The sequence below is a fragment of the Echiichthys vipera genome (assembly GCF_963691815.1).
Source record: "Echiichthys vipera genome assembly, chromosome: 8".
In the NCBI taxonomy this organism is placed as follows: domain Eukaryota; kingdom Metazoa; phylum Chordata; class Actinopteri; order Perciformes; family Trachinidae; genus Echiichthys; species Echiichthys vipera.
Window position 1 is genome coordinate 24,311,086 of NC_139833.1, and position 24,048 is coordinate 24,335,133.

At 40.6% G+C, this 24,048-nt stretch overlaps 1 protein-coding gene across 1 annotated transcript in view; it reads left to right on the forward strand.

The window, feature by feature from the left end:
* The window catches only part of LOC310950364 (ankyrin repeat and IBR domain-containing protein 1-like), a 35,798-nt gene that overhangs the window by 8,009 nt on the left and 3,741 nt on the right, over positions 1–24,048 (forward strand). Inside the window, exons 6-19 of the mRNA XM_083918112.1 lie at positions 2,072–2,280; positions 5,246–5,334; positions 5,460–5,604; positions 7,983–8,149; positions 11,476–11,564; positions 12,341–12,471; positions 14,250–14,384; positions 16,817–16,903; positions 17,309–17,375; positions 18,103–18,248; positions 19,032–19,210; positions 19,369–19,420; positions 22,622–22,733; positions 23,561–23,595. Of these exons, the coding sequence (XP_083774238.1) occupies positions 2,072–2,280; positions 5,246–5,334; positions 5,460–5,604; positions 7,983–8,149; positions 11,476–11,564; positions 12,341–12,471; positions 14,250–14,384; positions 16,817–16,903; positions 17,309–17,375; positions 18,103–18,248; positions 19,032–19,210; positions 19,369–19,420; positions 22,622–22,733; positions 23,561–23,595 (1,643 nt within the window). The remainder of the gene's footprint in view (positions 1–2,071; positions 2,281–5,245; positions 5,335–5,459; positions 5,605–7,982; positions 8,150–11,475; positions 11,565–12,340; positions 12,472–14,249; positions 14,385–16,816; positions 16,904–17,308; positions 17,376–18,102; positions 18,249–19,031; positions 19,211–19,368; positions 19,421–22,621; positions 22,734–23,560; positions 23,596–24,048) is intronic.

Sequence of the window (24,048 nt, forward strand, 5' to 3'; positions counted from 1 at the left end):
GGCAGACACTGAAAATGTAAACAGAGTGACATCAGACAACGCACCCACCACAAGTGATGTCACAATGGAGGGACAACTGCGGGGGTTAATAATGGCGTTGGGCCTTGGTTATTACATTACTACTCCAGGTTTGTCCGCGGTGACTCATGCTGGCTGTTGTTGTTGTGCTGGCAGGGGAGGTACTTAATTATTACGTAGATCAGGTAGCTCCCTACAGGAGAGTCCAAAAAGTCGGTCCAAAAATGCTTTCTGCAGTTAGTGGGGACCCAGGTCAGATCTTCTACCAGGTCTCTTTCTGCTTATTTGGTCCACTTCTGGTGCGCACCCGAGTACGATCGCTACATTCCTTTTCCACAAACAAACTGTAGCAAATGAGAGAGTGTACTCAACTTTAATTCTACCAAACCTAAATAAGGCTGGTATGAAAGCACTCTCAGATTCACTCTGCCAATGCAATTATCCAAGTTAAACAATATACATTTAAATTATATTATTCAAATTCATTTTTTAAATGCAATAAATCAAGTTCAGCAATTCAAATGTAAATTATTTAAATTCAGTTTCTAGCAACACATTTTGCTGCCCATAGAAGAGCTACAAATGGATAATACAAAGTTATTTGATCTGAAGCATTTGAAAAGCATTACCCGTAGAGTGTTTGTAGAGGACTTAAAAATATATGTCACAGTTTGGGGTTGATTTTCAGTCTTTAAATACCCTGTTCTCTAATTCAGTTGGCTCAGTGGCTGACTGTTGAGCTGTGACATACTTTTGGGAGCTTAGAGGGGAGAGTGACCCCAGATTCTTGCTATATTTATTCACTTCTACCATGGGAAGGCTGTCTGTAGGGAGTCGGGATGAAACATTTTAGGATTTTGTTTGTTTTGTTTGTTTATCTCCACAATTCTTAACTTTTCCACACTGCATTCATCTTTTTCAGTTTTCTTATCACAATTCTTGGTGATTTTCTTTTGAGCTGCCTGTCCGTGACACTGTCTGCGCTTCTGACAATTTGTATTTCCCAGATATTTTTTTTAATATATATTTAAGACTAAATGTGAGGACTTTTAATTTCGGACTCCCTTTAATGGCCAAAAGCTAGATGATAATAGTCATACTCCTTGATGAGTTTTAATTGAATGGAAATGGGGGAAATTGTTGCAATATTCATTATCTAAACGAGCGAGACCATTTAGAGTCTGAGGTAATTGATTGGTGGTGAAACGTGCCTCAAGGCTGATAATGGCGTTATTGCACAGTTGACCTGGTCATATTCCTGATTTTAGGAGGGGACTTTCTTCAGAGAAAATTTGGACTCCGGCACAGTCCACCACCAGACATTTAATATTTATACTGAAAGGCCCTCCAACCTGTTCCCTGTTAATGTGAGATGGAACAGCCATTCTAAAACAGAAAACCAGATGGCAGCATGTCTATGTTGTTGGCTGTTAGAAAGGCTTAGGTGGAAGTGTTGCCACTGAAGTGGGATTTGGTGCATTCTGCATTGTACTAACCAATTCTTACAAACATAAGAAATGATTGACTGAAAAAAAAAAAAAATGATGTGTATTTTTTGGATGAAATGGGATTTAAGTTGGGAAGAAGTCTTGTTTTTTTTCAGATGGAATGGGAATTCTGTCATATTTTGTCTTTCGTGTTAGTTCATGCCCACATTCCTGAAGATCTATAAAATGTCATCACAATATACACTATGCTTTTGTTTTGTATGTTTTTGTGATCAACTCAGTCATTCTAGATTAGAGCTGTTTTGTGTAACTGGGCAGTCTGTATGTTTGCTCATGACATTTAAAAGGGTTTTATCGTTAAAATAAAATGTTGTTTTGTTCACAAGGCCAACTCAATAGGCTATTCAAACGTTTTACTCCATTGATGTAGTCAATTTCCCTCTGCCCTCTCAGATCAAGTTTTTTGACTGTCATTCCAAACTCTTCCTTCAATCCTCATTGTCATGGGTTCCTAACAAAACTGTTTGGTTTATCATTTACTTTTTTTTTTTCTCTGTTTGGTTTTATGTGTAACCATTTATCTCGTCTTCACTTTTTTGCATCAGATTGGGACAGAGAGAAGCTCTTAGAGGCCTGGATGAGCAATGCGGAGGAATGCTGCCAACGCTCAGGGGTACAGATGCCCAACCCGCCTCCAAGTGGCTACAATGCCTGGGACACCTTGCCCTCGCCCCGAACACCACGCACCGCCCGCTCCCCCCTCACCTCCCCAGACCAAATCAGCCTCATGCCTGCAGAGGAGGAGTCTTCTATGGTGAGGTTCCCCTAAACAATGTTTTCTAATTATTAATCCAGAAAGGACAAACTAAACACTGCTCATTCACGTTTTCACAATGACCACTGTAATTTCGCCTACAAGCATGGCACATAGGTTTCAGTTGGTTGCGATCTACAACCTTACCACTAGACGTCACTAAATCCTTCACACTGAACCTTTTAAATGGCAGTTACAGATATGGTACACAGATGAGAACTGGACTGGAAACCAGATAAATTTGCCAAACTCTCGCTTCATTTGTTCTGATAGATATGTCTGATCCCTCTCCCATTCAGACAGATTTCCAGCAGCTTGAGATTGTGCGGCCCAATCACAACCGTTTATCTCACGTGGGGCGGGTTTAAGACGATGACTGACATCCCAGTCCACGGGTCCTTTCAACACAGTTTTCCAGGCTCACAAATCTCAAATCAGAGATTGTAGGTCACGTTTCATTGCTGTGATGGATTGCAGGTCACGATTCATGGCTCCAATTGGTTGTAGGTCTATCGAATTGCGTCCAGAAGCATTTTGCTCCATACCACTGATTACACCTCTTCGAAATTGAAAATCAACCAAGAGGGCCCAGACTAATACGCAGTTGCGATTAGTCTGGTGATGCCAGGCTAGATGAGAGCATCACTTTAGTGAATTATATCGTTAACTGTACTTATCAGTAAAGAGCCATCAGATGAAATTAAAACACAGGACGAATAGCCCCAGGGAGCAGCATGTGTTCCTTTGCCAAGAAGCTCATACAGCAGCAAAGGATAAAGCTAGCATGGAAGCGCACAGACTGACAGTAACTGGCAGTGTACCCATAAAACTGTACACCAGTGTTTATTTAAATCCGGTCCCTACAGTGCCACGGATTTAGTGTTTCTGCTGAATTCTTAAAATTTTTACTTCAACACCTGTCTTCCTGCATAATGTTGCATTATTTCCCAGTACTAAATTGCTAGCAATCATTAGTATTCATGCCAGTGGTCTCCTGCACAAACATAAACACAAGCACAGGACTTCCTCTGCTCCTAGCAGAGAAGGTGGTTTGTTAATTATACTGTAAGCCCTTAACATGAGAGAATATTAAAATACTTTCTAAAAAATGTTATTGGTGTATAAAATGCAACTGTCCATAGGCCAATGAGTAAGACAAAAAATAGGTAGTAAGAAAAGTCCACAACAACCTTCTGCGTCAAACATGAAGAAGTTGGTAATTAAACTATAGAGACCTCCAGATGTTGTGTGGAATTGGCATGCTGTCTGCTAATTGTTTCACTCTACAACTAACATAAACAGGTATCAAGTACTGTCTGCAAAGTAAAATTTAAGCACCATGTAGTATTAACAAAGATAAAACAACTACAGGTCCCTTGAGTCATAGACATGCAAGTGTGCCGTCAAAACTTCATGTAGGGTGTATTTTCCACAGCTGTGCTTTTAGAATCTGCATGTCTACAAGAACATTATTGCACTTTACTCGCTGTTGCAAGAGGCTGCAAGAGGGTTTGGCTGTATCTGAAAAGTTTATTTAGAGGACATAATCCTTTTGGATGAATGATGTTAAACGTTTCGGTATGTGAACTTAACTGTTGATAGATGATGGCTGAGGCTGACATCCTTGATTTATCAATTACTTGATGATAAATTATAGGTTGCGTTTGGCTGACGGTATCGCTTTTCGTGACTGTGTGCCTCAAACTGCACTTTGTCAATCGACCCGGTCTACTCAAGGGCCCCTTTTTAAAGGTTATAGTTGATTATATCACATTCTGCTCTTTCACAAATCAATACTTACATTGTTGAAGTACACTGCTTCCTTTATGTCTTTTGTTAGGGTCAGTCTTTCACTGTAACAAGGCCTGTGTGTGTGTCACTGTGTGTTTGTCCCTGTTTGTATCTGTTTGTCTAAAGTTTTTTTTTTTTTTTTAAAAACATCTGATGACAGAACACTAATCTGTGAGCCACATGCTAATGAGAGGTCATCATCTAGGCTGGTCTTTGGCACAGCGTTTTTCAAAAATCAAGAACTACCATCGTGTAGGCATGACATATTAACCTACAAAGGCATATTTATTGTAGTCTAGTTTCCCAATATAATATTAAAATCAGGTCACAGAAGATGGCTCAGTCAGTCTATTCTCAAGATTCTTGTTTTTCAGTCAAAATAGTGACTTATGGCCATATGCATTTTTCATTCAAATGCTAAGTGACATAATAATTAGGGGTCTAACTGTACACCGGAGTCACGGTTCGGTTCATACACCGGTTTAGGAGTTACTGTTCTGTGTAAGTTTGGTACAGCGGGTAAAACAAAATTAATGCATATGGATATGTTTCTTTTCATTTATTTATAAGACTCAAAGGCAGACACAAAAAAATGCCCTTAGTTGGGAATTTGTTAAAGTAGTGTACAAACACTTTCCCAAAAGGCAACAGGCTATAAAGATGCTAAGATATTGAAAATACAAAATGAACAGACTAATGGAAAAAAATAAAACTTGTGCATCTAGGGGTTTTTTACAATTATTCCCAACTTGGCTGTATGGCAATATAAAAGCCGGTTGCCTCAGTAATTGGTTCATCCTGTTCTACTCTTGTGTCTAAAGGCTTCTTGAAAGCAGCAGGGAGGAGTTGGGCTCCCGATTGCTTTTTCCTCATTTCCTTGGCACATTTGGGTGATGCCGCTGAATGTGCACTAGCATCTTGGATGTGTTTCCGGTCAAATCCCCTACAACGATGGAGCAATTAAGACACACAGCCCTCTGTTTTATACAGTTCTCTCTGATGCTGTTGTAAATGACTGGAAACCTGCAGGTGGGTCTTCCACTCATTATAGCATGTCTGACTCGCAGGCCAATTGCTGGTTGTGCTAACTTCAGCACCTGTTGCTTGACTTGACTTGAAACTATCTCTACTGTGACCTTAAGTCAGATTGCATCTCTTTTCTTTTGTGTCACAGTGTGGTATCTGCATGTCTTCCATTTCCGTCTTCGAGGAACCTGTCGACATGTCCTGTGGCCATGAGTTCTGCAGAGCGTGCTGGGAAGGGTAAATCATATTTTGGTTTGGCAGTGGATCAGTTCAGACGATACCTTTTTTCCTTACTCTGATCTTCTTCAGCGTTTTTCTGTGTATACTTAATTTCTCTCTGCAATGTATGTATACTTCCTCAGGTTTCTTAATCTAAAGATTCAAGAGGGTGAAGCCCACAACATCTTCTGCCCGGCCTTTGACTGCTACCAGCTAGTGCCTGTGGAAGTCATTGAGAGTGTGGTGTCTAGAGAGATGGACAGGCGCTACCTCCAGTTTGACATCAAGGTAAGGAGATGAAAAAACAGAGACATGCACTTTATGTTAACTGTGAGCCTTCTCTACATGATACTGAAATTATATTGTCACCTTCAGAGATAAACACATGACTCCTTCGGTTCAATTACAACATAGAATAAGGACTACACTGAATATAGATGCCAGTTGACTGTCACAAAGGGGCAAACATTAATGAGAGTAGAGAGCTTTTCTTGTACTTGTAAGTTAAATGGTACTGCTGAATAAAATGGTTTTTTTCCCCTACCAACCAGCCAAGAATGACATTCACGTTAGTTTGGTTTCAATGTAAATATTTTGCCTATATTTCACCTGAATTGAAAAGGGTAAGAAACACAACTTTGATTGAGTTTTCATACAAACATGAACATTCAAGCTGCACATAGCTGTCATACTTGGGCCATTTTTGGGTCCAAATGAATTTCTTACAAAATAGGATCACCACTTAGGACCTGTTACAGGTTGACTGATAGTATGGACTCAAAAATAAAATATCCACAGTCTAGGGGATTATTGTAACAGATGTCATCTTAATTGGATATCTTTTCTGATATCCCCACAATGCGTATATTCTGCCGTCTAGTGTAGATTTAGTACGCCACCTTCCACCTCAAAGCATTGTTCTCTTTAGCCAGCTAAGTTTGAGAAGCTTCCACTCTGCTCAGTCTCTTGTCAAACTCATTCAGCCTGTCCTCCACATCAGTTATTTTTTGGCCATACACCCGGTTCTCCTGAAACGAGTTGATAGAGGCTTGCACAGTAGTGACTGCATTTGCCAGCGTGTCCATGTTGTTAGCATTAGCACCTGTTTCTGCACTAGGAGTTCGAATCATCCCGTGTTGTGGCTTTCCCACTTTGTTGTTTGGCTGGTTTGGGAGCCTTTAATCCACTCATAAGGTAGTAAAGTCACTTAGGGCGCACTCACACTGTCCTTCCGTAATGGGCCAAAACCGTTTTTTCAGCTAAAGCCTTGTGCGTTTGAGCAGTGCGAGTGCACCCGCTCCGCGCATAACTGCGGACAGCAGGCCGTCCACGGCACATGTACGAGCACGAGCGCGCGCACGTGTACGAGCACGATGCCTACGGCGGTTCTGACTTCATTTATGTGCGCCTGTTCGGACATAGAAATTAGAAGGACGGACCATGCACGGACATTTAAGAACAACAACAATGGTGGCGAAAGGTTCACGTTGGTGTGATGCGGAGGTGGAGTGTTTACTGCAGATTTGGTCGGATGAAAATATTCAAAAACAGTCGGACAAGACGCACAAAAACTCCGAGGTCTATGGAAAGATTTGTAAACAAAGAGACGCATGGCGACGACGTCAATCAATGCGTGTGACGTGTTACGGCGTGATAACGTATGGACAGCGAGAAGCATTTTGGGCGAGGCCCAGGCAGTGTGAGTACAAACGGGCCTGGGGCGCGGGGGGAGAGGGAGGAGGGACAAGTACCCTAAAGCCTGGGGCGCGGTGCGGAAGGACAGTGTGAGTGCGCCCTTAGTGTGTATTTCCAACAGAGTTTGAATGGTTACGAGGTCCAAAATGTATGAATTTAATAGATTTCTGTGAGAGCTGCGGTAGACAAGTCTACTCACTACTCATGCTCAAGCGCACCCACTTCATATCTATTCAAGGTCAAGGTTAGCTTTATTGTCCCAATTTGTAATGCAGTCATAGTGCAAATAGGTAAGCTAGGGAAGTGCAAGTAATGCAGCTAGAGCTATTTGCTATTAGGCATATCAATGGCCCTTGGAATGAGGGAGAAATAGAACCTCTTGGTTCTCCTTACGGGTGCCCTGAAGCTGCATCCTGAGGGCTTAAACTCCTCCTCCAGGATCAGATGGTCCTGGCAGTCCAGTTTTCTACCCTCAAATTTTACTGACCATTGTCACAAGACTTCCCGTCTGTTCGTGTTGGACTAGGTTAATGTCAGCACCGTTTATAGCAGCAGGCAGTGGGCTAGGTTGTGACCTTCTGTAATCAATGATCATGTCTTTTGTTTTTGAAACATTTAGATCCAGGTCTGTGTCATGGCGATTTGGGAATTGTTTTCAGATGAACCGCGTTTGGCCTGCCTCAGTAACGGAAGTCCCCGCAGAACCTAGCATTGAATAGCCGCCGAAAGGGCGCAAATGCGTTGTCACGCTCTAATCGCTGATGCTCTGTTATGAACACAAGGCCCATATTACCATGACACTGATCTGGATTAAAATCGGCAGAATTAACTTCAGAAACATAAATGAACACCAAACAAAAACAGCAGAAACTTAAAACCTGTAACAGACTAGATTTGATTCAGCAGAATAAATGTAATTTAGATATCCTCCCTAAAATACCTATCATCTTCTTTGTTTCTTCTGTTGACAGGCATTTGTGGAGAACAATCCAGCAATCCGCTGGTGTCCGGAGGCAGGGTGTGAAAGGGCGGTGAGACTGAACACCCATGGCCCTGGGACCTCCACCTCAGACCCTCTTAGCTTTCCCCTCCTTCGGGCCCCTGCTGTAGATTGTGGCAAAAGCCACCTCTTCTGCTGGTCAGTAATCAGTGGTCTCAAGCTAAAAATTAAAAAGGGCATAAAAGTAATGATCTGTTGATCTTTACAAAGCAAAACTCCAGTCTAACAAGGGTGTAGCCATCAGTGAATCAAATCGTGGATTTTGAGAATTATGACACCTCTATTTATTACAAAATAGATTTATGTATTACAGAAAAGCAAGTGTTTGTCTGTATCTGTGTATGTTTATTTATGATTTTATTCCATTCATTTGCATACACTACTTAAAAATTACAAATTGGAAACTCAGAGTAATCAGAGTGGGGTGTCCAGTGATACCGAGACAACGAAAGATTGTCCATTTTCAGGGAACCAAAAAGAATCCACTGGCCTCTCCAAGAGAGCTCTGAAGCTCTTTTGGGAAACCCCTCTCCAAAAAGCAGTACTCCATCAATCATTTCTCAATGATAGAGTGGCTAGATGAAAACCCATTCAGTAAAAGTCGTATGACAGCCCACCAGGAGTTGGCCAAACAGCAGTTTAAGAAATCTGAGTATGAGGAAAAAGATTTCCACTTATAATCTGCTACTACCAGTCTTTATACAAAGTCCTTTTAAATTCAAGCTTTTTACTTAACATACAGACATGAGATTAATATTGATATTATGTATTAAAGCTGAGGTAGGCAGTTTATTTTTGTGGAAAAACCCATAGTAATCTTTCATCATATTGTAATTCAAGGGTTCTGAAAGAAAACTAGACTTCTGCACCTCCTCTTGGCTCTGTTTTCAGGCTTTAGAAAATCCAGCCTGTTACGGGCCAATCACAGGACATTTCAGAGAGAGGGCATTCCTATTGGCTGTTCTACAAATACAGATGCACATCCCTTCAGTGGAAGTTCTGATAACCGTAGGCAAATACTCACAGCTGCAGACTTTATTGTTATCCATCTAGTGCAGTACAGTACATAGAGGGACAGAAATGTCCAGCTTATTGTCCAGGGATACATTTGCTGTGAAAACAGTTGTGAGAGCTGATCTGCTGCTGGGGTAAGCGTTTAGCCTACATCTTTTGCTTTTGACTGAAATTGCTTTGAGGACTACATCTGTTTAAGTTTCCCTCTCCTTGTTCGGGTGGCAGCTTTACCCTGCTTTGAGGACCTGAGGCCCCAGCACCATTACTGCTGCTGTGCAAAGACTGTGTGAGAGAAAACGCAAACATGGCTGACGAGTCAGATATTATTGGAAAGCTAAAGGTTAACCCCGCTGCACAGCTTCTCTGCGAGAGCCAGTTGCTAGAGGTATCAACATTAAAATAAACATTTAGCGCCACGTTTATGAGACCTGGAATGGCAGCTTAAAGCAATTCTTACCTTTCTGGAATTTTTGTACTTATCTTTTGTAATATAAAGTGTTCGTAATAAGCGTATGACACACTAAAATGTAAAAGAAATCCACCCTGTGTTGAAACACATATACATATTTTTCTAATAAAAGTCTGACCAATAATTTTGTTCGGTCCATATAAAGTAAATTGCTGAACTTCCTTACGATCATCCGTCGCAGCGTCCCTTACAGTTTTAGTTTCACTGGTGCTGCTCAGTTTCTCACTGCATGCGTCAGGGGAGGAGGGAGCGTCAGAGGTCAGGCAGTGGGAACAGGGTGGGACTTTGGAGGGAGGTGCAGTTGTTCATGTTTCTGTGCGACGTGCCAGAGAGGTCAGAATTGCTGCAACCTATTAGGAATTTACACATCTGTTCTTCAAATGGTTTAACCATTTTGCCATCATTGAATATGTGTGCAGATTGGTAGCAAAATTCACAGGAGGGGACCCCAAACTTCCCTTTCCCTCGCCACATTAACCAGCTCTAACTCGGTATTCCCAGGCCAGTGTGGAGATATAATCTCTCCAGCAGGCAAAACTATTTATTTAAAAGGTTTCATAACAAAATATAGAAAATGTGAATGAATATGAACAATCTGTAATATTTATAATAATCTAATTCTTTATATGCCCGTACGCATATGGTGAACATGCAGGTTCTTTCGCTTGTAAACCAAATTCCAGCACCTATGCTGTTTGTTTGCATGGGTATCCATTCATTTTCTATAAACACATTTTTGTAACTACTCATGTTATCTCCCTGCGTGTGATGTGTGAGCTTGTAAACATGCTCAAGGGCAGAAGGGCCCTGATGCTGTGAATCCTTGTCCTTCTGTCCTCTGTATTCATACTCCCAGAGCCCTGCAGAATGCCCTTTCAGCTCCCCCACCGTCATATCATGACCTTGACTCCAACTAATGCCACATTTGCACTACATGGTACAGCTCTACTCTGCATGACTCCCTTTTTTCCGAAAATGTGTATAATACCAGATAGTTTTTTTGCTACCAACCTCTGTCGAGCATCCAAGCAAGCTGGGCTGATTCTAAAAGGGGGATTAAACACTAAAGACCTTTGATTAGTCAGATCACCACTAGTCCATCACTATTGTGACACCAAGCTACCATCACACTGCTACTCACCCTACACCCATATGTCGGACATTATGTCGTACATTATGTTGTACATTATGCATACAATTGACAAAGTGCAGACATCCAGCGAGTGTCGTGTTGAAGATAATGATATAGCGGTTTCACTGGCGCAGCTATTGTGAGAAGCTGAAAAGAATCCTGCCTACACTGGGGGTACTATCTGCAGTGGAGAATGAAATACAGGTTTGCCAAGGTAATGGAAAACCTCAAAAAGGTTTTCCAGGCCTGAAAAATTCATGAAATTAGTAAAATCCTTGAAAGTTTTATGAACGTTTCATGAAAATAATTGTAACCTTTCAATTAATGTATTGACACTGTTAATTTGGAGTATTATACGGCATTACTGTGCACTTCGGTTTGTCTTATGTGTTTTTGTTCATTTTGTACATGAAAATGTGTGGGAACCCTGGAAGTAGAGGATAGCAGGCTGGTACCAAAAAGGAGTTGAGCTGAACCATGCTATGCAAATGTGGCATAATACTACCCACCTCACTGCACCCTTCCTCACTTTGTGGTTGCTGAAAGTGGCCGTTAGGTTCACTTGTCAGGTTTACTCAAGAGTGCAGTTGACATGACATTTGGTAATGGAACTGGATGTAACACGTCTGACTTTAGTAGTTCCCTTGATATGAGGAAGGCATTTGGTTGAAAGGCAGAAATGGCTAATTGGTGATGATTGACTGTTTTGACAGCATCTCTGACAGCAGTGTGTGACTAGTGTGCTCATCTTTTGTCTTAATTTTTTTTGTTATAGTCTGCAACAGGATGGGCTTTTAATTGGTCATTTCAGCTGTCTGCATCACATTAATCTGTCTGCCTGTATTCAAGGGAATGTCAAGGCGAGGCCCATGAGCCCTGTGATTGTGAGACCTGGAAGTTGTGGCTACAGAAGGTCACTGAGATGAGACCTGAAGAATGTGAGTATTGAAGTTGATTGATTTATTTTTTATTTTTGGGTATGTGTCAGACATTAAGCTACAGCATTCTACCTTTAAACATCTGTTTTCATATGCAAACTGTTTAAAGGAGTCAATGCAGTTTTATTTGATCTATTCCAACATCACCTAACTTAGTTGTTATACCAGTGTTCAGCTACCTGGTGGTAAATTGTTAGAACAGAGAAGTTTAGTTTATCAGCCACTCTCCTTACTGGCCAAGATTTTTGGGCTGCAGTCAAGTGATTGATTTGGAGCTAAATTGCCTGGAACTCAACCATAGTAATTACAAACAGTTTAGCTCTAAGCCAATTAAAATCCACAATGTTGATGATAAATATTTAATCAAATTGAACAACCCACTCATTGAGACCATGCAATGTTAAGAAGCAGTAATTGGACTGTGGGTTATCTAATAGATGATTTAAGATGGCTCAAGTCGCTCCAAAGTGCCACTTCCTTGATGTGACAGTCGAGAGATAAAAGCAATTATTTTGCTTTGGAACTATCTTCTCCTTCGATTTCCCAAGATTCTGTTTTATCTTGGCATTTCAAACGACACATCAGAGGTGCTTTGATAATAGCCAATTATTCTGTTTGTGTGTGTGTGGGATTGGTGTGTGCATGAGCATCTTGGGAGATGTTAGCAAAATATATAAGCAATACACATTAGTCAGGCAGCTGTGGTAATAGTCATTCTCATTCTGTCTCATTATGCCTTTATTTGTTCTGTTTACCTCCCCCTCATGCCACTGAAGTGGCTGGTGTGAGCGAAGCTTACGAGGATGCAGCCAACTGCTTGTGGTTGCTCTCAAACTCCAAACCCTGCGCCAATTGCAAATCCCCGATACAGAAAAATGAGGGCTGCAACCACATGCAGTGTGCTAAGGTAAGATAGGCTGTGAAGTTTCACACAACTGTCTTATTATTGCAGTATATAACTAGGTGTCTCGATCATCTCAGAGGCTATTCTGCCCATTGTGTTTTTGTTTGGTAATGAGTATATTGTTTTCTGATTTACCTGAACTACCTGAATGAACAATTCACAGGTGTTACAGTGTGGACATAATTAGTGTACATGAAAAAACTTCATGTTATTGTATGTACAGCGTGTACACCATGCATGCATTAATTTACCTTTTGTTGATTTCCTGTGATTACATATTTGTATTTGGACTTTATGGATGTTGGTGTTCACTCCCTCAGAGTAGATGAGAGAGGAGAGTGAGACATGGTAGATATGAAAACATATCTACCATGTCAGGATAAAAATTTAGGTGGGACTAGATTTGAGCATCAGTGCCTGACCATTGTAATGCCCTCAGAGAAAACCTAATTACAAATCTTAACCAGAGGTTTGTGGGAGCATCACAGGAAATTGGTTTAACATGAGAAGGGAAGTTGAAGGCTCAGTAACAACACACACATCATGTTGCATTATTACATTATTCACAAGTTCAGTCACAAGAAGTAAGACGCTCTTTTGTTCTGCTGAATGTAATTCATGTTGTTTCAATGCAATTGTAATCACATCAAGCTGCTGTAAGCCAGGTTAAGCTATCATTTTAAATTATTATTTCACAAGTGTCTGTTTACGATAGTCATGCTCACATACAATCCATCAAACCTCGGAAGCCACCTGGAATGTCCTGTAGTTATCCAGCAGCTTTTGTCTTACTTAGACGGACCAGAGAGAGTGATACAGAGGCAATTGAGGAAAAAAACAGACACTCAGTGGTGGGGTGAGAATGTGAGACTGATAATCCCACAGAGTCATGTTGCCTGACTACAGTATGTCTCTGTTACCACCACTGTCGCTGGAGGGCAGGCCATGAAAGGAGCACAGTGCAGTCATATAGCCAGGCTCCCTTTGTCTCTGTGACAGCCCCTCTCTGTGTCTCCATCCTGGTTAAAGGACTGACTAGAGATGGAGATTAGTTTGGGAGAAATGAAGCAGCTTTCACAAGCTGAGAGGCCACAGAGGGTTCAGCCTCTTGACCTGTTATTACCTGGCAAGAAATGGCTTTGCCCCTGTTGCTTGGAAACACAGTACTCAGTGTTTCCAAGGACCATTTCTTTTTTCTGTCACTGCCATTTCCTTCCCTCTGGTCTAAATGCTCACTTTCTTTTTATCTTAAGTCTCACCATTTCGTATGCTGTCTTTTTGTGTCTCTCTGTCCTTTGATTCACACCCCACCCCTCTCTCTTTTATTTAGTATTGATTTTGCTGAAGTGTCATGTAAGCGCAGTGTTTCCAGTTCAGGACAACAGAGGTCTTAGCCTTCAGGGTTTTGTGTTGCTCTGGCTGACTTGTCACCTACAGAAGTGGCATGGGGAGAAAAATCACTTACACCCAAATAGGATGTGGATTTGAGTGGCTGCAGTGTTTTGTTGTTCGATACCCAATGGGACTCACTGATCTCAAATGTAGTGAGTGCCTTCTAAAAGCAGCGGGCTACAAGGTTTCACCAATAGGTTCAAACAAATGTCTGTGTCTATTCAACTGTGTAATTTGTAATAAAACAAATTGTTTTCCCTGATGGTAATTAACAAAATGTAAATCACTCCAGTATAGCTGGACTTGCACTAGTATTTGGCCTTCCAGTTTTTGATGTGATGGCTCACCAGAACAGATTAAAGTCTAATATTTCCATGCTCTCCCTGTAGTGTAAGTATGACTTCTGCTGGATCTGTCTGGAGGAGTGGAAAAAGCACAGCTCATCAACAGGAGGCTACTATCGTTGCACCCGCTACGAGGTCATCCAGCAGGTGGAGGTGCAGTCGAAGGAGATGACCGAAGAGGTAGACACGTACACATGCACATAATAGTTGGACACTCGTTTTCAGGTCGTTCTTCTGTTGGTGTATTCGTTTGCTGTTACACAGTTTGATCAGGCAGTGGGATGACTCACCCATCATCGCAGCGCACTACCACAGCTCACCTGAATATCTGATTAGACTAAGCAAGATCGAGAAGCATAGTGTCTTGAGTTGATTAACATCACATTCATCAAGTGTTCCAGCCCACTGAAATGTCCCCTTTCCAGCCTCATTTTCAAACTTGTAGTCTTCCACCCTAAATGATGGTGACTCAAGTGACATCACTTTTCAACAGACAATTCAACAGACTTCATACAGCTCCCTTTAGAACCACAAATGGATTTTGATAGACAATTGATAGACACCATTTTCCAACCCAGCCTTTTTTCATTCTTTAAAGGTGCATATACAGTATTTATATGCAAACAGCTAACAACACTACTAGTGTGGGTGCTTATAAACCCTAACAGAAAGCACTTGCATCGATGGAGCATCTTACATATGTAAGATGGAAAACACACACAATTATACACACAAGCCATGTCTAGATTCTTGGCAATGAAGCCATCCTCAATCAATTCTGCCCACCTTCATCAAAGGTGAAAAGAAGTTCATTCTTGATCTTCACTAATATTTCTCCAAAATCACAAGTACTGATTTCACCCATTACACTACTCACTGACTTTGATAGATCTTAACCTTAGTACAGTGCATCCGTAAAGTATTCACAGCGTTTCACTTTTTCCACATTTTATGACGTTACAGCCTTATTCCAAATTGCATTAAATTAATCTCTGTCCTCAAAATTCTACACATAATGCCCCATTATGACCACGTGAAAAAAGTTTTCTTGAGTTTTGAAAATGTATTAAAATTAAAAAACAAAGAAATCATATTTACATAAGTATTCACAGCCTTTGCTTAATACTTTGTAGAACCACCTTTGGCAGCCTCTACAGCCTCAAGTCTTTTTGAATATGATGCCACAAGCTTGGCACACCTCTCTTTAGGCAGTTTTGCCCATTCTTCTTTGCAGTACCTCTCAAGCTCTATCAGGTTGGATGGGAGACGTCTGTGCACAGCCATTTTCAGATCTCTCCAGAGATGTTCAATCGGATTCAAGTCTGGGCTCTGGCTGGGCCACTCCAGGACATTCACAGAGTGGTCCTGAAGCTACTCCTTTGAGATGTTGGCTGTGTGCTTGGGGTCGTTGTCCTGCTGAAAAATGAACTGTCGCCCTAGTCTGAGATCAAGAGCACTCTGGAGCAGGTTTTCATCTCTGTACATTGCTGCATTCATCTTTCCCTGTATCCTTACTATTCTGCCAGTTCCTGCTGCTGAAAAACATCCCCATAGCATGATGCTGCCACCACCATGCTTGACTGTAGGGATGATATTGGCCTTGTGATGAGCAGTGCCTGGTTTCCTCCAAACATGACGCCTGGCATTCACACCAAAGAGTTCAATCTTTGTCTCATCAGACCAGATCATTTTGTTTCTCATGGTCTGAGAGTCCTTCAGGTGCCTTTTGGCAAATTCCAGATGGGCTGCCTTGTGCCTTTTACTAAGGCGTGGCTTTCGCCTGGCCACTCTGCCATACAGGCCTGATTGGTGGATTGCTGCAGAGATTGTTGTCCTTCTGCAAGGTTCTCCTCTCTCCACGGAGGAACGCTGGAGCTCTAACAGAGTGACCATCGGGTTCTTGGTCACTTCCCTGACCAACGCCCTTCTCCCCCGATTGCTCAATTTAGACGGCCGGCCAGCTCTAGGAAGAGTCCTGGTGGTTCCAAACTTCTTCCTTTTACGAATGATGGAGGCCACTGTGCTCAGTGGGACATTCAAAGCAGCAGATATTTTTCTGTATCCTTCCCCAGATTTGTACTTCGAGACAATTTTGTCTCTGAGGTCTACAGACAATTCCTTTGACTTCATGCTTGGTGTTTGCGCGCTTTAATGCAGTCATCTGTGGGACCTTATATAGACAGGTGTGTGCCTTTCCAAATCATGTCCAATCAACTGGATTTACCACAGGTGGACTCCACTTAAGCTGTAGAAACATCACAAAGATGATCAGTGGAAACAGGATGCACCTGAGCTCAATTTTGAGCTTCACGGTAAAGGCTGTGAATACTTACGTAAATGTGATTTCTTTGTTTTTTAATTTTAATACATTTTTAAAACTCTCAAGAAAACTTTTTTCACATGGTCATAATGGGGCATTATGTGTAGAATTTTGAGGACAGAGATTAATTTAATACCATTTGGAATAAGGCTGTAACGTAATAAAATGTGGAAAAAGTGAAACGCTGTGAATACTTTCCGGATGCACTGTACATACACTTTTCCTCTGTAAGGGTGGACAAAACGCTTAGAAGTTTATCAACTGTGACTGGTGTCTCATCATGGTTTTGCAGGCGGAGAAGAAGCACAAGAGCTTTCAGGAACTCGACCGTTTTATGCACTACTACACACGCTTCAAGAACCATGAGCACAGCTATCAGGTAAACAGGCCTGGCTTTGCCTTTCAATGATGTCTGCTTTGCATAGTGTATAAACAGTCATTCAGTGGTTGAGGTAGAACTTGTCATCTATTGTAAAACTGGCACATGACCTCCTAGGTGGGCATCCTCTCTAATGCAATAAACTGTAAAATGATGAAAGTATGGTATTTCTGTATTCTGTTCATCTACAATATTACTGGAGACTGTCCTACTTTTTCTGTGATTGTTGTGGCAGCAATAATCAGACACCACAATGCCTTGATTAAAAATCTTCTGCTCTCACCTTTTTTTAATTCATTCAGACTCATATTCTGGAATTCTCTAAGTTTTTTCATCAGAGCAGTCTCCTTCAAGTCATTTTCACTCAACAATAAAACCTAAAAGCTTTTTTCTTCCTCACAAAAGCTGGAGCAGCGCCTGTTAAAAACAGCCAAAGAGAAGATGGAGCAGCTCAGCCGAGCCCTGAGTGGAAGTGAGTGTGCAGTCTGCCATAACAGTGTCAATCTTTATTACACATTTAGACACATCTTAATCTAGTCCTCCGATATTGAGCTTTTGGAAGTAAGCAGAAGGGAGGACGAACACAAAGCTGTTTTAATAATGTATTAGCAACAGTGGGTGTAGTTATTATTCAGCTGGCACGTCTAAGTTACAGAAGCTGTGTTTTGTGAATAAGCTTTGTCGGGTCGTTTAAACCCCCATTGGTACAGGCAATTACAACCTGTTTAGCATAGCCAAGTTTTGTTCTGATTCACAACACTTGTTTGGATTTCAGTACATTCTGAATGCAGTGGTGTTACTAACATAAGTTTGACTGTCTCTGCCAGCTGACATAAATGGCCATTGAAAGTCATTGTGCCCAATACATTTACAGACAGATTGTATGACCATGATTGACTCACTATTGTTTATTCTGATGAAGATCTGTTTTTTTTCAGTTTCAGTTTAGTTTACCATTAGCACAATTCCTGGCCCTCCCCAGCCAACAAGCTAGATCCCTTTTATATAGAAAAACACCACCTACAACACATTTGGTACAGTGGAGCTGTTCTTTCATCTGCTTTGTTTCAGGATTTCTCATCATTTTGTACTGATCTGCTTAGATGTATGGGTAAATAAGGCTGGAATAAGAGATGCCTTTTATAAAAGTAAGGCAGATACTCATGTTTGTTATCTGGCTCTCTCCCTCTGTTTCCCAGGAAAAGGAGGGCCACCTGACACTACATTCATTGAAGATGCTGTCCTAGAACTACTAAAGACTCGCCGCATCCTGAAGTGCTCTTATCCTTACGGGTTCTTTCTGGAGCCCAAAAGCACAAAGAAAGAGATCTACGAGCTTATGCAGGTTTCAGTCCTACTTATTCAAAAAAAAGACAAATGTTCATAGCAGTCAGTTTTATATGGGCCATTAGAGGTGTGGCACTAAAGCTTTCTGCCTCACGCTCTTCAGAATCCGCCCCAGTTATACCTGCACATCTCAGCTTTTAGTTAAAAATCTAGTGCAATATTATTTTATATATATATATATATATTATTATCTCAGCAATAGACAAAAAATGTGCTTACATGCTATCTCTCATATTGTGGCCTTTTGAATACTATAAAATGAATGGAGAAGGCTCCCATAGATCTTAAAGCCTTGTGAAAATAATACATTTTTAAAGGTACATACTAGGGGTGGAACGGTTTATTAAAAAAATCCGTCCCGTTCGGTACGCATGTCACGGTTCGGTACACGTGTGTATCGTTCAGTTTATGAGGTCCGACGTACCGTAAGCCTCCTTGACTGCTGTCCTTTCTAGTATCCATTTCAGCGCTACGTCTTAGCTCTACCGTCTTAGCTCTACCGTCTCAGCTCTACCGTCTCAGTGCGTCAAATCCCGGCGCGCTGGGAGACTTGCTCCATGCGCTCCCTGTAGGCGCGCGGCCACAAATTTTGTGAACCGTTCCACACCTAGTACATACGAAGTAGCAATAAAAGTAGTTCACTTGTAGGGCTCCTCCTGAACTCACTTTGTCCTTGAACATTCTGGTTTGGGAACAGATTATTTTATGAGACAAAGTTAAACTTGGAATTATGTAGGCACTTCTATAAATATCTCCCAGCATGTTCTTTTTCTGTCCTCAGACGGACTTGGAGATGGTGACAGAAGACCTGGCACAAAAGGTTAACCGGCCTTATCTACGGACGCCACGCCACAAGATCATCCGTGCAGCGTGTCTGGTACAGCAGAAGAGGCAGGAGTTTTTGGCCTCAGTAGCCAGGGGAGTGGCCCCCAATGATTCTCCTGATGCCCCCAGGCGCAGGTAAAATACAGACATAGCTCATTTAATGTGTCAATCCCATTTTTACAATGAAAAACAGTAGTATAGTTTACAATTATCAAAAAGTGACGAATTATCTATAAAACTGCAGCAGTTAATCACAGTTTGATACTGACAAAATCTGTCTTCCTCACTTGCAGTTTTGCTGGCGGAACATGGGACTGGGAATATTTAGGCTTTGCATCACCTGAGGTAACAGAACAGTCTTTTTTTTAGTTTTAAGTTAAGGCTTGACCAGGCTAAAATGACAATTGTGATGTTTGAAAAATATGTGCATGTGTCATGGGGATTCAATTTTTCCTAACCAATCACTAGAAACCAACATATCTGCATGAATCTATCACCATTTTAAGTCGACAGTGATGCAGAGCCATACCAACATACTGGTTTTGCTGAGGTTTGAAGAGATGAGCAAAGTCAAAGGTCTCATGTCATGATGCCAGAGGAATGAGTCAACAAGTTGAAGTGGTCGGATTCAAAGATCTGGACCCAGGGAATAATTTTTATATTTCAAATCTTAAATTTCTGAAAACCTACTAGTGGCACTGTTAGATGAATAACACTAGTATTACTACATATTTAGAACAAAATCCTCCACCATGATTCTAGATACATTTTCATAACCCTTTTTACATTTCAGTTAAACATGTTTAAAGTGACAGAACAATGCCTTCATTTTGAAATGATTTGATACATTTACAGTGTAAATTAAATATCAATAGTATAGTGTAAAATACACAAATCTCTTTAAATCAAAAAAGGCTTTTCCTGTAGAGATTTATCGTAAATAAAACTGAACCACAGGCAGCCACATGTAATAATCCCTACAGAAGATTCACTTATATTAGATTATACGTGTAGCTCTCACCAGCAATCACACCATTGTTTGAGGCTGAGAGTGGTTAATCCATGCGCTTGAAATGAATACCTGTGATTGGTCGAATAGGGAGCAACTGATTTGATCCAGTAATTCTGCCAATTCTGTTAATGTCACACCTAATCAGCTTTAATTCATTGCAGAAACTAAAATTGTGATGATTACTTAATTACTAAAATGATGCAGCCCCATATTACACCAGTTTATAAAGTCAATATGTGTATCTGAAGCTTTTTAGCATTGCTGTGTAACAGCACTGACAAATTATGGCGACCCAAAGATCACCATGTAATTCAACACACTGGAGCAAGCCAGATGGTTCAGTGTTCCCCTGTGCACACAGTTGGAGTGATGAAAAGCACAGTACTCTGGCAAACACCTAAGCAGGTTGCTCCCGATCATTGCGCATTAGTAACAGGCATTTAGTTAACTGTAAAAGTCATAAAACCGTCGACCACATAATGGTTTGATTATTGACCTGTCTTCTTCTGCACAGCCTGATTTATGCACTTGATTGTCGTGCATAAGATGATACACTGAAGCTACTACTCTAATCTTCTATTATTGTTTAGTTTCTAGACTGCAGCAGTTTTTAAACATACAGGCTTTTCATCTGGAACACATTCACTCAGCTCAACAGCTCTCCTTAGGCTCCTTACACTCCATAAAACACGACACAAATATGCAAATCTTACATAAAAGTTAAGCCTCAGGTTATTGAGCACACCTTTAAACACTGTAAAGCGGGCATTTCTCTATTGACAGGAAAACAAATGACAAGATCAGTCTTGTCTGCCAGTTGGATGAATTCATTTAGAAACTCCTTATCCTCTGCCCGCTCAGCACCACGCAGTGAGGCATAGGTAACGCTTTGTAAAGCTTTTGTTTACTCAAGGTTTACTGAGTAAATGGTTGCTGCTGGACAAATATGTTTTTATCCAAACCTGGACGCACTGTGTTGCTATTTTTATTTCCAGACTAAAAGCAACAAAAACGTGGTGGTGGAAGTTTATGTTTTGCTACACTGTTGGTCATTATTGGAAAGAAAAGCTATCCGTCTTATATGTTGACTATTATTTGTTATACCTTAATATGTATTGTGTTTGTGTGTTTACTGCACTGTGCTTTACCATTATTGATTTCTCAGAAGAATGCAATATACAACCCAACTGAAGCACGCACATAAGTATACAAGCAACAAGAAAAGATTTAATTAAGCTAGGCGTACACTGCAAAGATGTGACTTACCTTTTAGAAAAACAAATTAATAATGCAATGTAACACGCTATTCTCCTACAGGATTTAATAACACCAAGCCACTCTCTAAAAAGTTTCTGGGTTTTTTTGTCCCCTAATTAAGAGCCTCCGTCTCTTAGCTGCAGTAGTTAATGGGAACACCATTGTAATAATCAAAGCCTGATGACTCTGCCTCACAGGCACAGCTACAGATGGTCTGCTCCATGGTTCTTACAATGCCTGCGGATCACTTCATAGTGGGCTATTTTTAGAGTGGTGGAAACATGCAAGACAGTGTTGTGACAGGCTTATGATTATATTTATGGGACTTTCAAATGTATGAGCATGGATAACGCAGTTGATCACTGTCACTTTTCATGTTAGAAGAATGGAGTAGACATGCGTTTATATCACACATATCAACTCTAGGTTGGTAGTCTTCAGGGTACTGTGTAATTGACCACTATGACTACCATCACTGAGCAAACCTCAAAACTTCAATTCCTACATTTTATCGAAAGATTATTACTCCAGCCTTGTTCGAAGTTGAACTGTATTGTTTCAGTTTGCGGTCTGTACTAAAATTGTTTAATTGCATATCTATTGTGTATTATTAGGCTGCCCTATATCATTCATCTTCTGACAGCATCATATCATTGGATCTCAGTCTTTTGATACACATCAGTCAGTTATCAGCACTGTTAAATTAACGGAAGGAATCATCACATGCACGTAGATATCCTATAATTAGAAACACCTATTACATTATAGTGCTCTTTTGTAATTTTTTTAGAGCCACTGTGTGAATCAGTCTGTGTTAATAGATTCAACATCATTTAAACCGAAATGTCATATTAGAGTTTTGTTTGTCATAATAGTCAATATTATATGATATGCTTCATGGTCTCACCAAGTCTTACTCAGAGAAGAGGCTGGTTAAATGTGGGGTATTTAATTATTCCATACCCATTACAACTGAAACTTAAACCTGTATTTTGAATTCATACTTATTAGTGTCTTTAAACATGGCCAATGAATGAATATATATAATTTAATTTTTAATAACTTCACTTTCACTTTTAAGGTATTCTGGTTGCTTTTGAGCATACACACAATACTTTATTTTCAAACGTCTGAACCTCAGTCCTCGTGTTGCTTAATTCTCCAATATGCTGATGAGAGTTAAGGACATTATGACGGGTTAAAGTGCAGGGTTAGAGTATTAAGTTGTTTTAATGTTAATTGGTGATGTGTTTTTTGACTTTTGATGTTGTTTTAAGGAGTACGCAGAGTTCCAGTACAGACGGAGACATAGACAGCGGAGGCGAGGCGACATGTCCAGTCTCCGTAGCAACACACCTGACCCTGATGACTCCAGCGAAAGCATTTTAGGTACTGCAGTGAATATACAGGACACTGACTCCCCCTTTTTTCTTAGTTTTTTATTTGGTCTCATATAACTTGCAAAGTTAAAATTCAGGGGGGGACTCAGGGGGTTCCCTCTTTTTTCTTATTGTTTGATTTAGTCTCATATAACTTGCAAAGTTAAAATCTTCATTAAGTAATTCTATAACCTGACAATATCATGCTTTTGGATGATGTGAACCTACAGTTCCTTGTGATAGTGACGGTAGAGAAATGTCAGGAACTGAGCGGAGAGAGGCTGAATGTAATGAACATTGTTGATGTACACAAAAAAAAATGCAATGCATACTAGTGCCATTGCCAAGTTTTCTAATCTATGATTAAATAATGGATATACATTAAATTAAATACATTGATCCAGTCACCCTCCCTCAGTTTTCGATAATGATTTGTACAAAACCCAAATGAGCATACTGGCCCAAACTTTGGAAAATCACAACTGCTAAAATTCAACAAGCCAATATTTCTAATCCATGAGTCTTGTCCATCACAGTGCTAATTTGTTTTAGGCTGTGGGGTATGACAGATGGATGAAGTTTGCAGTTTCAAAGCCAGCTGAAAGATTGTGGTGTGCCAAGAAGGATTAATCGATTTCAGATGATGATCCTGAATTAGTGAATTTCTCGGGAAAATGCTGTTGTCACATACTCTGTCAGCTCGCTATTACTTAATCATTTCGCAGTGTTGGCTAAATGAAGAGGCTTTTTCTAAAAGTGGTAATTAGCAATTGGTTAAATTGCCATTAGGTGCTGCTGTAAAGACTGTGGGGATTTTATCTATTTCCTTTTCTACAGACACACAGGATATAGGACGTAGACATCATCTGATGGTGAGTGCACAGCTGCCATATTCGTCTCAGCTCAAGGTTTTGTCTTTGTATATTTGAGTTTACGTGATTTCTTTGATAGTTCATTTTATATTTGCAACCAGATAGCCTATCACTTATTAAACAATACATTTCATTACATCTCTATGGTCTAAGCTCTACTGTGTGTATTTTGTAGTAATATCCATGATTGACAAATGTACATGCTATGATTACTATTACCAGTACTGATCAAATATAAATTGATTATGTATAACTGCTAAGTTGGATGTGTTAGCTGCCTTGGTTTAGTTTGAATCTTTTACAGAAGGGTTTTGTGCTGTCCCTGGGCTTGCTCTCATGTTGTCACCATGACAGCTGCAGCGTGTCTCTATGAAAGACAGAACGCAACACTTCATACTCTGAAAACAACACCAACTGCAGGGGAAACAATCAGTGCAGCAATATGAAAATGCT